Source organism: Triticum urartu, chromosome 7A, assembly GCF_056163025.1.
Source record: "Triticum urartu cultivar PI428250 chromosome 7A, HENAU_Tu73, whole genome shotgun sequence".
Taxonomy (NCBI): Eukaryota; Viridiplantae; Streptophyta; class Magnoliopsida; order Poales; family Poaceae; genus Triticum; species Triticum urartu.
Window position 1 is genome coordinate 697533972 of NC_141879.1, and position 13438 is coordinate 697547409.

The 13438-nt window shown below is 49.5% G+C and overlaps 1 protein-coding gene and 2 pseudogenes across 1 annotated transcript; all 3 read right to left on the reverse strand.

The window, feature by feature from the left end:
* Positions 1-5687: 5687 nt before the first annotated feature.
* LOC125520873 (histone H2AX-like) lies at positions 5688-6385 on the reverse strand. The gene is made up of 2 exons (XM_048685916.2): positions 6123-6385; positions 5688-6038 (listed from the first exon to the last, which is right to left on the reverse strand). The coding sequence occupies exons 1-2, from the start codon at positions 6318-6320 to the stop codon at positions 5817-5819; spliced, it is 420 nt and encodes a 139-aa protein (XP_048541873.1). The 5' UTR covers positions 6321-6385; the 3' UTR covers positions 5688-5816.
* A 1295-nt stretch (positions 6386-7680) lies between these two features.
* On the reverse strand, positions 7681-8175 carry LOC125520874 (histone H2AX pseudogene; annotated as a pseudogene).
* Positions 8176-10699: 2524 nt separating this feature from the next.
* LOC125523177 (histone H2AX pseudogene) lies at positions 10700-11260 on the reverse strand (annotated as a pseudogene).
* Positions 11261-13438: the final 2178 nt, after the last annotated feature.

Genomic DNA, 13438 nt, shown 5'->3' on the forward strand with positions numbered 1-13438 from the left:
ATGGGGCACATCTCTCTCTGCCACTACCTCGACAGCCAAAGAAGAAGAGCACCCCCATCACCACAACTTGCCATAGCATTAGAACGCGCTTATTCAAGGGGATCCTGCCAGATTCGGCGCCTCCCGCTTCCCTCCACCATGGGGGCAAGCAAGAAGACAACAACGGCCACCACCAGACGCTGCTCGCAAGCACTAGTGGTTTGCATCCCAATGACATATCACCAGACCACGGCATGAAGCCAACACTAACTAACTACTACCCTAATATGGACAAGGAAGACCCAAGCACCTCTCCATAGCCATCGCTAGCAGGCAATGCCGTCGGATGAGGCGTTGGATCACGCTGGGCAGTCCATGATCAACTCTCAAAAGAGAGGCTATGGAAGAGAGGAGAAGGGGATGGAGGGGGAGAAGGGATAGCGGCGTGGATAAAGTCGTAGGTTGCTTGTACTTGGTTGGATAATAGGATAAAGTTAAGTTGAGCGCTAGGCTCCAATCGACTGATATTTGGGGGAAAGTTGACTCTCCAGGCACTCGACCTTGATCGCATAACCGTCGGATTGACGACAAACAATGTCGTCTTTGTCTCCCACCAATGTAGTAAAAATCTCCTGCAACCGACCGATTCGCCCGACAGCACCATTCGAAGACCCCACAGGTTCATAGTAGAGTCACTGCACTCTGTGATGGAGTAAACACCGTCAGATCCCTCGGGAGGATTCATGACGAGGTCGGAAGTACCGAACCGGAGTTTGCACACACAGGTTACCCAGGTTTAGGCCTCCGAAGAGTAATGCCTTACATCCTGCTTGTATTTGTAATTCATGATGGGGGATACCTCGTGCAAAGAATTATAGTGGTGAAGGAGATTGCTACCGAGAGTTTATTCTGAGCTTGGATGATTTCTAGGACCCCGGGTCCTCCAGGTCGGCTCGGTTAGCCACTCCCCGGGTCATGGCCCGTCACTCTGCAACATCACCGTCTAGCCTCGTAGGAGCACCTCTGGTTGGATTGACGGGAAACAACGTCCTCCTCGTCTCCCACTAATGTCTACTACGCAACTTTATTCTTGTAGACATGTGTTGGGCTCCAAGCGCAGAGTTTTGTAGGACAGTAGCAATTTTCTCTCAAGTGGATGACCTAAAGTTTATCAATCCGTGGGAGGCGTAGGATGAAGATGGTCTCTCTCAAACAACCCTGCAACCAAATAATAAAAAAGTCTCTTGTGTCCCCAACACAGCAAATACAATGGTAATTTGAATAGGTGCACTAGTTCGGCGAGGAGATGGTGATACAAGTGTAATATGGATAGTAGATATTGATTTTTGTAATAAGAACAATAAAAAACAGCAAGTTAGCAATTGATAAAATGGAGCACAAACGGTATTGCAATGCTTGAAAATGAAGCCTAGGATCCATAATTTCGCTAGTGCAATCTCTCAACAATGCTAATATAATTTGATCATATAACCATCCATCAAAGTGCGATGAAGAATCACTCCAAAGTTCCTATCTAGCGGAGAACATAAGAAGAAATTCTTTGTAGCTATTCTTTCCGATTGATCTATCCAAGAGTTCGTACTAAAATAACACCAAGTTATTCTTTCCGATCGATCTATCAAGAGTTCGTATTAAAATAATACTAAGTTATTCTTTCCGATCGATCTATCAAGAGTTCGTACTAAAATAACACCAAAGCAAATTCAGATTCGTAATACTCAATTCAACACAAAGAACCTCAAAGAGTGCCCCAAGATTTCTACCGGGGAAACAAAGACAAGAACGTGCATCAACCCCTATGCATATATTACCCCAATGTCACCTTGGAAATCCGCGTGTTGGGTGACAAAACATATATCAAGTGAATCAATATGATACCCCATTGTCACCACGAGTATTCATATGCAAGATATATATCAAGTGCTCTCAAATCCATAAAAGTATTCAATCCGATAAAACGAAATCTCAAAGGGAAAACTCAATTTATCACAACAAGATAGAGAGGGGAAAACACTGTATGATCCGACTATATTAACAAAGCTCGCGATACATCAAGATTATGACATCTCAAGAATAAGAGAGAGAGAGAGAGAGAGAGAGAGGGAGAGATTAAACACATAGCTACTAGTACAAACCCTCAGCCCCGAGGGTGGACTACTTCCTCCTCATCGTGGTGACCGCCGGGATGATGAAGATGGCCACCGGTGATGATTACCCCCTCCGGCAGGGTGCCGGAACGGGGTCTAGATTGGTTTCTCGTGGCTACAGAGCCTTGCAGCGGAGGAACTTCTGGTCTAGGGTTTCCCTGAGGGTTTTTGGAATATTTGACAATTTATAGGGCGAAGAGGCGGTGCGGGAGGCCACCAAGGTGGGCACAACCCACCAGGGTGCGCCTGGGCCCCTTGGCGCGCCCAGGTGGGTTGTGCCCCCCTCGGGGCACCCCTCTGTTACTTCTCTGGCCCATCCTGGGTGTTCTGGTCCATAAAAATTCTCCAAAAAGTTTCATGGCGTTTGGACTCTGTTTGATATTGATTTCCTGTGAAGTAAAAAATAAGCAAAAAACAGCAACTGACACTGGGCACTATGTCAATAGGCTAGTCTCAAAAAATATATAAAGTTGCTATAAAATGATTGTAAAACATCCAAGAATGATTATATAACAGCATGGAACAATTAAAAATTATAGATACGTTGGAGACGTATCACCCACCAATGTATCAAAAATCTCGTGCAACCGACCGAGCCGCCCGGCAGCACCATCAGGAGACCCCCGCTGGTTCTTAATAGCATCATTGCACTCTGCAACATCATTGTCTAGCCTCACTGGAGCACCTCTCGGTCTCCTTGCAACAGCCCGTCTCCGGCTGCAACATCCCTCGTTCGTGTCATCGCGAGGTGTTGCTTTTGTATAACCTTTCTCGCAGTCCTTGTATTGTCAAGAGATGGTTGATACTGATGGTTGTTGTCTTTCAACGTTTTTTCTGTTGATTGCTTTCAGTTTTTTCCTCCATCTATGCATAGCTTCGTTCTTGTATGACTTTACTCTTTCCTGATGTGATCCTTTACGTGTGAGCGTTGGTGTTGGTTAATATAAGGTAGCAAAGTGTTAGACCCCAAGTTCAAAGTTTTGTAGCAAGCATCAAATTTCTCTCGGTGAGAACCAAAGTATCCATTCGTGGACGTACGAGCTTTCATTACCAATGATATGTTGATAAAATTATTTTTTGATCTTTTATGAAAGAGTTTTTTTTCTTTTTTCACAAATAATATGTGTGTACCAATAAGAGTAAATGTAATCGCCTAGATAAATTTCAAGAACAAATTCTTTTTGAAAGTCATGAGTATTTGCTTGAAAATTGAAATGGATAAATATCCGTCTTGTGTAACTTTTTGAAAATGTGTGAATATTTGTTTTTGTAGTTAAATATTTAGCTATATATACCTCGCGTCGCTCTGGCCCCCGCGTTGCTCCCGCAGGGGCGACTCGGGCGGCGTAACCCTAGCCCGCCGTCGGCCCTCTCCCCCGCCTCTCCTCTCCCTCGTCGCCACCGGAGGTGGCTGCCGGCTCGTGGCTCGGCGGCCGGTGAAGGTGGCGGCGAGGATCTGGCCGCCCCGTTCTTCCTCGGGGGGCTTTGGATCCGTGGCGGCGGCCTCGGCTAGTGGATCGATGCCGGGTCTGCGGTGACCGGTGCTCGTTGGTGCTGGTCGTTCTTCCTCGGCCGCGGGGGCGGCGAGGCGGCGACAGGTGGCGGCTGTGGTGCGGGCGTCTCGGCAGCGCCCGATCCAGATCTGAAGGCCTCCGTCTACTTCAACCAGGGCTGCCTCCGATGGTCCTGCTTTGGGCGGCCTTTGTCGCCGGAGTTGTACCTGTTTGGCGGCTGGAGGTGGGAGGTGGCTCCGGAGAAATCCGAGGCCAGCAGTGCTGGCCACGACGGCGGCGACGCCCGAGGGCGTCGTACCCTTCTTGTAGACGCCGTCCAGGTTGCCTCCTTCCCCTCCTCCTTCCACCCAGCTCGTGTGCCGGGCGAAAGCCCAAATCCTTGCCGGATCGAGCGACAGCGGCGCTCCGGGCGTCGTCACCCTCTTGGGGGTGTCGTTCGTGGTGAGCTTGGGGTGGATGTGATGCTTTGGTTGCTTGGCGGCGGTTGGTGGCGTGGTCGGAGTTCGTCTGGTGGCGGTGCGTTGGCGCTCTGCCGCCTATGTGCTCAGCCTCAGAGTCCTTCCACGGTGCTTGGTATTCAGCAGCCCTGCCGAACTCGGTGGAGCGGTGCTTCATCTCACACATTGATGGCGGCGGTTATCGGCGGCATGGCACTGTGGAGGCTCGGCGTCCGATGCGCGGGGTGGACTCGCGCAGGAGGAGGTAGTTGTCTGGCGTCATGGTGACGTCGATGGCTGAGTGGACAGACAAGGTAGATGCCTCAATATGATCTGAAGATGGACCTGTGGAAGATGGCGGCGACGACACACGAGTGCGTCTGACCAGATTGTGCCCCAGACCCGGTATGTCGCTCGGTTGGGGCGTCCGGCTTTTGATGTTAGGCTTAGGTGAGTGGTCTTAGTGGCCCAGCTAGCACCCCTTCATCGTATGGATAGGAGTAGCGGCATATGTTGTCAAGATGATGGATTCAGGCATATTGTTCTAATACTTTATAAAGTCCTCAAGAATAATCAATAAAGTGGTCGTATGCATCTCCCAGATGCAGAGGCCGGAGGTCTTCCTCCTTTTCTAATATATATATATATTTTACCTAGTTTGCATAACCTCGCCAACTAGTTCTCATTCTTATGTCTATAGTTGTGTTATCAACAAGGTCAAGCCGGTTTCGGCAGAGGAGCTGCAACAACGGCGCGTCGGCGCTTGTTCTAGCGACAGGTATGATCATTCGGTGGTCTACGGACTTCGATTTAGTGTTCTAGCGGCAGGTATGATCATTCGATGGTCTACGGACTTCGATTTAGTTTCTATTATGTTTGAAGAGCTTTGCACTACTTATAATGAACATTTAAAATTGATCCGGATCATTTTCGCAAAAAAAAGAAGTGTTGAAGTATTGAAGTGTTGTCTTGCCAAAGAAATGTGAGAGCATTTAAAGAAAATGTGGGAGGACAAATTATAAAGTTTGCACTTCAGAAATCTTGCGAACATTTCCTAGAGCTTCTTAATTTTAGAGGCTCACTTTTTACGAATCTGCTAGAGTAACTCTAGTACCCTGTGAGACGACTACCAAGTAGTGCTGCTGTGTGCTCCTTCGACCTCATCTCCTGCTGCTGGATAGTCTTTGTTGCTCATTTGTGTCCTGTAATAAAAAAGTAGTGCAGAGAACATCATCTCTCGGTCTGAATAGTTTGGGTTTTAGAGGGGCTTTGACCCTAGATTGTGGACGTTGCTCGTCAGTGGATCAGCTCGAACCGTGTTTGGTTTTCTGCTTCATTTAATAAAATGGGGTCAGGGGGATAAAATAATAAAATGGGGTCAGGGGGAAACCCCTTTGATTCAAACATATCTTTGTATAAAATGGAGTTTCAGTCATACGAATAACTTAGGTGCTCAATTATACAGATAAAAATGCAAGATATATTCCTCATCTGACTACAGAGTTTTCTGGCAAAGTGCAACTTTCCTTGTCGTCAGTTCAGAGGCGTTTCAGTGGAACAGCAAGACGAATTCTGAACTTCGTACTGGATTCAGGCAAACAATAGCAACATATCCGTTTCATTCATATTAGTATTGACAAGGGCGTCACAAGCAGTAACATCAAGAACAAGATTGCGAGATGCATTCCAAACATTCATAAGGACCATAATAATCTAATCTAGAACTCCTGAGAAGCAGAGCCGATGTCGCCCTTGCCCTTGCCGGCCTTCTTGGGGAGCAGCGTGGTGTGGATGCTGGGCAGCACCCCGCCGGCGGCGATGGTGACCGAGCCCAGCAGCCGGCTCAGCTCCTCGTCGTTGCGCACCGCCAGCTGGATGTGGCGCGGCACGATCCGGTTCTTCTTGTTGTCCCGCGCCGCGTTCCCGGCGAGCTCCAGGGTCTGAATCAGAAGAGAAAGAAAGAAGCGGTCAGATCCAGAGTGACAGGACATGGGGAAAGGAGCAGCCGGGGAGGGCACGCGTACCTCTGCGGCGAGGTACTCGAGGACGGCGGCGAGGTAGACGGGGGCGCCGGCGCCGACGCGCTGCGCGTACTTGCCGACCTTGAGGTACCGGGCGACGCGGCCGACGGGGAACTGCAGGCCGGCCTTGGACGACCGGGACACGGACTTGGCGCTGGCCGCGGGCTTCGCCTTGCCCCTCCCGCTGCCGGCAATGGCCATCTTCTTGTTCGCGGTGGAGCGTGAACTCGCTCGTGCGGTGGTCGCCGGAGTGGAGAGATGGCCGGGATCTGAGAAGAAGGTGGAGGGCGCAGGGTGTGCTTGGGATGGCAGAACAGAGGGGGCGGCGGCAGATTATAAAGAGGAGGGGAGGCCGCGCGTGATTGGCTAGGAGCGCGAGGCCGCGGATCAGTGACGTGGAGGGGGAGGCAAAAAAAACAATTGCTTTTCCCGCGGATCGGTGACGTGGAGGGCGGGGGCGAGAACTTTCGTTCGGGTGTGGCGCGGGCTGGCGATTTGGGATGACGGAAGTTTCCGGATGAGTGGTTAAACGAGGGAAATCGTCCATCCGATCCTAGCAGTTCGTCGGTCAGGTCTCCTGCCGTCCGTTTCACTTTTAGATCCGATGCATCCAGATCCGGTGACATAGGCTTGGACATGCTTTTATGAGACCATCTACTTCACCTGATTTTTCCCTCAAAAGAAAAAAAAATACTACTTCACCTGATTTGGTTCCAAGTTGTTTATTTATTCTCAAACATGGTTATCTCGAAGCTCTAGATCAGTCGAGTTGCATTGAGCGAGGGGCAATTTTCTTGCTACCGCAAGCGTGAGACCTTGTTCGTGCGTCCGGAGTTTTTCTTCGTTTTCTCGCACTAGGGCCTCTGAAGCCGAGACCGACCGTGTAGCCAAGGCGACTCTTGTTACTTCTAAGTCTGCATTCTCTTGTAGTTTGCATTGGTAGAGTGCGTCAGAACAGTGTAGAGTAATGATGTGGAGTAGATGCACCGCTGGAGCGAGGGCTCCTACAAGCTAATCGTTTCCTAATGCCTCCCAAATCTAATTAACATATTTGTGGTAGTGTGTGCGGGCGGTCTAATGTATATTTTTTTTTTCTAAAACGTGGCTTTAGCAAAACAAAACCAGAGAAATTGTCTTGAGTACTATCCACCATGACCAGCTAACTCAGAGATAAAATATGTTGGCACACCGGGGGGATATCTTTACTTACCAGCTTCTGGCTATGTGATCATTTTATGAACCACGGTTGACGGCAACCATATATATGCACGAATGGTTGATGGGGAGATCGAAAAAATAAATGTGATAGCAACTCATCGATGAGGTGGATGGCGACGAGTAATTGTATTGTTGTACCTTTTCTTTAAGTGTGCGTGAGTTTGTACATCTACTTTTCCAACCAAGTGAGCTCCTTGTACTTGGTTACTAACACTAGTGCACGTAGAGTCATGGCACATGGTTAGAAAAAATATCACACATGCAACTGTGAAGTTTCGCCTCGTAATGGTGTGTGATACAGGGTGCATCGCACACACTACAGATAACCGTGTGCGGTAAGGTGCTAGGATGCTTTCCGGTGGATGTCACCTTTGGCCTTGTCGGCCTTCTTAGGAAGGAGCACGGTGTGGATCCCGGACATCATCCCGTCATCGGCGATGGTGAACGCGCACAACAATCGACTCAACTCCTCATTGTTGCACACCGCTGGCTGGATGTGCCGCGGCACGATCCGGTTCTTCTTGTTGTCTCGTGTTGCGTTGTCGGCAGGCTGCAGGGTCTGAATCAAAGAGAAAGAAATGAAACGGTGAGATCGAGGACCGCAAGGAACCGTGCGAGCGGGGAACAGAGAAATGAGGAGAGGAGTCGGGGGAATGTGTACCTCAGCGGCGAGGTAGACGTGGGCGCTGGTACTGACGTGTTGTGCGTAATTGCCGGCCCTAAGGTACCTGGTGACGCGGCCGAGAGGAAATTGGAGGCCGGCCATGGACGACCGAGACACAGACTTCATGCTGGCGGCGGGCTTCGAATTGCCCCTCCCGCTACCGGCAATGGCCATCTTCGGGGCGCGGTGGAGAGTGGACTCACTGGTGTTGTGGTTGCGAGAGAGATTGTTGGAGGTATGTGAGATTGTGGAGAGAGCGGGGTGTTTGTGATGGTGGGAAGGCCGGGGTTGTGGCTTGTTATAAAGAGAAGGGACGATGGCGCATGATTGGCTCGAAAATTTTGTTTTGGTTTGGCGCGGGAATTTGGGACCACGAAGATTTGTTGAAAAAGTGGTTGAAGGAGGGAATTGTTCATCCGATCCTAGCTGTTCATCAGACTAGTCTTCTGCCGTCCGATTCAGAGCCAATGCATGTAGCTGGCATGGTTTTGGGTTGTTCTAGTACAATATCCAAAGGAGAAATTTGGATTGGCACCCCCTGCCCTTTTATGCAACCATCTATTCGCTTGATTTGGTTCTGAGTTGTTTTTAGACTTAAACATGGCTTTGTGCAATCTCTAGATCAGTTCAACTTTCATTGAGTGAGAAGTGGTTCACTGGCGCGAGGTCAGCTACGACAAGGCGGAATAGTTCTTCTTGCGTGTGGAATCCCTTTTTGTTTTCTCGCACTAGGGCCTCTCATGCCAAGACAGACCACGTAGCCGACACAACTCTCTGGTTACTTCTGATTCTAGATTCTCTTGTTCACTCAATCAGTGATGTACATTGTGACAGTGTGGAACAATGATGCAGAGCAGTTGCACCGCAGCATCAGTGGGTCCTACAAGCTAATCATTTCCTAATGCTTCCCAGATCTAATTAAAATATTTGTGCTGCATGTGGCCCAATGTATATTTCACAATCTTTTTAAACATAAGTTTAACAAAATCAGAGGAATTGTCTTGAGTATTATGCACTCACGACTAGCTTACTCGGAGATAAAATATGTGGGCACAATGTATGGGTATCCTATCTTTCTCTACTTTTGGCTATGTGATCACCGTCAACCACAGTTAATGGATCGGTGACGTGGAGGGTGGGGGCGAAAACTTTCGTTCGGGTGTGGCGCGGGTTGGCGATTTGGGACGACGGAAGTTTCCAGAGGAGTGGTTAATGGTGGGAAATCGCCCATCCGATGCTAGCCATTCGTCGGTCAAGTCTACTGCCGTCCGTTTCACTTTCATAGCCGATGCATTCAGATCCGACGACATGGGCTTGGGCATGCTTTTTATTATACAACCATCCACTTCACCTGATTTTTCCCTCAGAAGAAAAAAGTTCTATTTCACCTGATTTGGTTCTAAGTTGTTTATTTATTTTCAAACTTGGCTATAACAAATCTCTAGATCAGTCGAGTTGCATTGAGCGAGGGGTAGTTCTCTTGCTACGACAAGATTGAGGCCCCGTTCGCTTGAGAGGATTATAAACCATAGGAAAGTAAAAAAAGTGTAGGAACAGGGATTCTTTGTAAGTACTATACGGAGGAATTGAAACAAAGGAAAGAAACAATGGCTGTGCGTCCGGAATATCTGATGGGCCACCAGAGGTCGTACTAGTACTAATCACGCAGCAGCAGTAGCTATGAGAATTTTTTATTCGCATGTGGTCATTCTTCTCTCACACCTCAACCATATGGCAGTATATTTTACTCAGCTCGTCGGGAGGGCAGCCTCGGCCTTCCGCCCAAAACTGTGGTCAGGGCGGATGTGTTTATTCCTATGGAATGAACACCGTTATGAATCATTTCCTCTGATCTACTGTAGCAACTTCCATTGAAAAGAACGCGTCAAAGGAAAAAGAAACCGTGGAACTCACAATTCATTGGGAATGTGTAGAAATCCTGTGAAGCGAACGGGCCACGAGATTTTCTTGGTGGGTATGGCTCTTCGTTTTCTCACACTAGGGCCTCTAACGCCGAGATCGACCATGTAGCCAAGACGACCCTTGTACTTCCAAGTCTACATTCTCTTGTAGTTTGCATTGGCAAAGTGCGTCACAACAGTGTGGAGTAATGATGTGGAGCAGATGCACCACTGGAGCGACTGCTCCTACAAGCTAATTGTTTCCTGATGCCTTCCAAATCTAATTAACATATTTGTGGTAGTCTGCGCGGGCGGCCTAGTTTTTTTATTTTCAAAAACGTGGCCTTAGCAAAACTAAACCGGAGCAATTGTCTTGAGTACTATCCACCATGACCACCTAACCGGGAGATAAAATATGTTGGCACGCTGGGTGGATATCTTTCTTTACCTGCTTCTGGCTATGTGATCATTATGAACCACGGTTGATGGGAACCATATATATGCACGAATGGTTGATGGGGAGATCCAAAAATAAATGTGATAGCAACTCATTGATGAGGTGGATGGCGAGGAGTAATTGGGTTGTTGTACTTTTTTAGGTGTACCCGAGTTTGTACATCCACTTTTCCAACCAAGTGAGCTCCTTGTACTTGGTTAGATACTAACACTAGTGCAGGTAAAGTCATAGCACATGGTTAGGAAAAATATCGTACACGCAACTGCGAATTTTCACCTCATAATGGTGTGTGATACGGGGTGCATCGCACACGCCACAGATAACCGTGTGCGGTAGGGTGCTAGGATGCTTGCCGGTGGATGTCGTCCTTGGCCTTGTCGGCCTTCTTGGGGAGGAGCACGGTGTGGATGTCGGGCATCAGCCCGTCGGCGGCGATGGTGAACGCGCACAACAACCGACTCAACTCCTCATCGTTGCACATCGCTGGCTGGATGTGCCGCGGCACGATCCGGTTCTTCTTGTTGTCCCGCGTCGTGTTGCCAGCAGGCTCCAGGGTCTGAATCAAAGAGAAAGAAATGAAATGGTGAGATCGAGGACCGCGAGGAACCGTGCGCGCGGAGAACAGAGAAACGAGGAGAGGAGGAGCTGGGGGAATGTCTACCTCGGTGACGAGGTAGACGAGGGCGCCGGTACTGATGTATTGTGCGTAATTGCCGCCCCTAAGGTACCTGGTGATGCGGCTAACGGGAATTTGGAGGCCGGCCATGGACGACCGAGACACGGACTTCGTGCTGGCGGCAGGCTTCGACTTGCCCCTCCCGCTATCGGCAATGGCCATCTTTGGGCCGCGGTGGAGGGTGGACGCACTGGTGATGTGGTTGCCAGAGAGATTGTTGGAGGTTGGTCAGATCATGGAGAGAGCGGGGTGTTTGTGATGGTGGAAAGGTCGGGGTTGTGGCTTGTTATAAAGAGAAGGGACGGTCGCGCATGATTGCCTTGAAATTTTTGTTTTGGTTTGGTGCGGGAATTTGGGATCACGAAGATTTGTTGAAAAAATGGTTGAAGGAGGGAATTGTTCATCCGATCCTAGCCGTTCATCGGACTAGTCATCTGTCGTTCGATTCAGAGCCAATGCATGTAGTTGACATGGTTTTGGGTTGTTCTAGTACAATATCCAAAGGAGAAATTTGGATCGGCACCCCCTGCCCTTTTATGCAATTATCTATTCGCTTGATTTGGTTCTGATTTGTTTTTAGACTTAAACGTGGCTTTGTGCAATCTCTAGATCGGTTCAACTTTCATTGAGTGAGAAGCAGTTCACTGGCGTGAGGTCTGCTACGACGAGGCGGAACAGTTCTTCTTGCGTGTGGAATTCCTTTTTGTTTTCCCGCACTAGGGCCTCTCGTGCCAAGACTGACGACGCAGCCAACATAACTTTGTGGTTACTTCTGATTCTAGATTCTCTTGCTCACTCAATCAGTGATGTACATTGTGACAGTGTGGAACAATGATGCAGAGCAGATGCACCGCAGGATCGGCAAGTCTTACAAGCTAATCATTTCCTAATGCCTCGCAAATCTAATTAAAATATTTGTGCTACATGTGGCCCAATGTATATTTCGTAAAACATAACTTTAACGAAATCAGAGGAATTGTCTTGAGTATTATGCACCCATGACTAGCATACTCGGAGATAAAATATGTGGGCACAACAGATAAGTATCCTATATTTCTCTACTTTTGGCTATGTGATCACCGTCAACCACAGTGATGAAAACTATATATATTATATATATGCACAAACATTTGAAGGGGAGGTTGCAACAAATAAATGTCATAACAACTCCTCATCGATGAGGTGGATGGCCACGAGTAATTGGTTTGACATATTTTTTATTTTAGGTTTGCTTGAGTTTGTACAATCATTTTTTCAACCAAGTGAGCTTCTTGTACTTGGTTGATACTAACACCAATGCAATTAAGGTCACCATTAAGGTCAACCAATGCTATCATCTAAGAGCATCTACAACCGAATCTTCCAAATCCGCCTCATATGCCCGGACGGGCAGCCCGGTCACTGCCCAGTCACAAATTTTTGACCCAGACGGCCCCTCAAACGCGAGGGTTGACCGGCACCACCCCATATCCACCCCAAATATAGGGCGGATATGTGGCGCCCGGGCACGCCCGTCACGTCGGCCTGGCGGCGTGGCCCCACACGGAAAAGCCCGGAAACCCGGCGGTCCGACGGATGTCGCGACCGTCGTCACGGTGTGAACAACGCGTGGCGCCGCTCCGGCTCGCCGCCCAAGACAAAATCCGGGTATTTAAGCCGGCCGGCGTCCCGCAACCCTAACCCATCCCCCCTCTCCGCGCCGCCAGTTCGAGCCCATCCACCTCCTCCCTCTCCCGCTCCGGCGCTCTGCCCATGCTCCAGCACTGTGCCATGGTCCGGAGCAAGATCACCTACTATGCCATGCTGACGCCGGAGTGCCGCTACGAGATTCAACAGCAGATCCGGGCGAGGGAAGCCGCGCACGCCACTCGCATCGCTACCGGGGCTGCCTCCGGACTCGCCGGAGCCGAAGGAGGAGGAGGAGGAGCAGCCGGGGGAAGAGGGGAGGAGGAGGAGATGGCTTCGATGGAGGCGGAGGAGCCGGACCAGCAGGTGTCGACCTTCAACATGGAGCAGGCGGAGGCAGAGTTCGCAGTCACCCAGTCCGACGAGATGGCCGAGCAGCAGGCCATCCTGGAGTCCATCCAGGATAAGGCCTATGTGGAGGCCAACAGGGCATTCTTTTAGCGGGAGCAGGCCGAGTCCGACGCGCTCTTCACCGAGCTCGACACGGAGCAGCCGGAGGAACCGGAGCTGCAGCTGCCACCCATGCTGCTGGAGTCGGGCACGGAGATCGTCGCGATCTCCGACGAGGAGTAGTTAGGATCGACGTAGTATGTAGGTTCTATTTCCTTTTACATGTCTTTGTATGGATATAAGAATCAAGTATAAGATGTCCGGATGCAACAAGTGAAATTTGAGGTGTGCCCGATCACTGCCAGCGGACGCGCCCGGGCGCGTCCG

What these genes read in the sequence shown, in the direction of transcription:
- LOC125520873 (XM_048685916.2), bottom strand. Translation starts at nt 6,320, where the DNA reads ATGGCCATTGCCGGCAGCGGGAGGGGCAAGGCGAAGCCCGCGGCCAGC. An exon ending in TCGAGTACCTCGCCGCAGAG is followed by an intron (nt 6,039 to 6,122) that starts GTACGCGTGCCC and finishes CTTCTGATTCAG; the next exon opens with ACCCTGGAGCTCGCCGGGAA.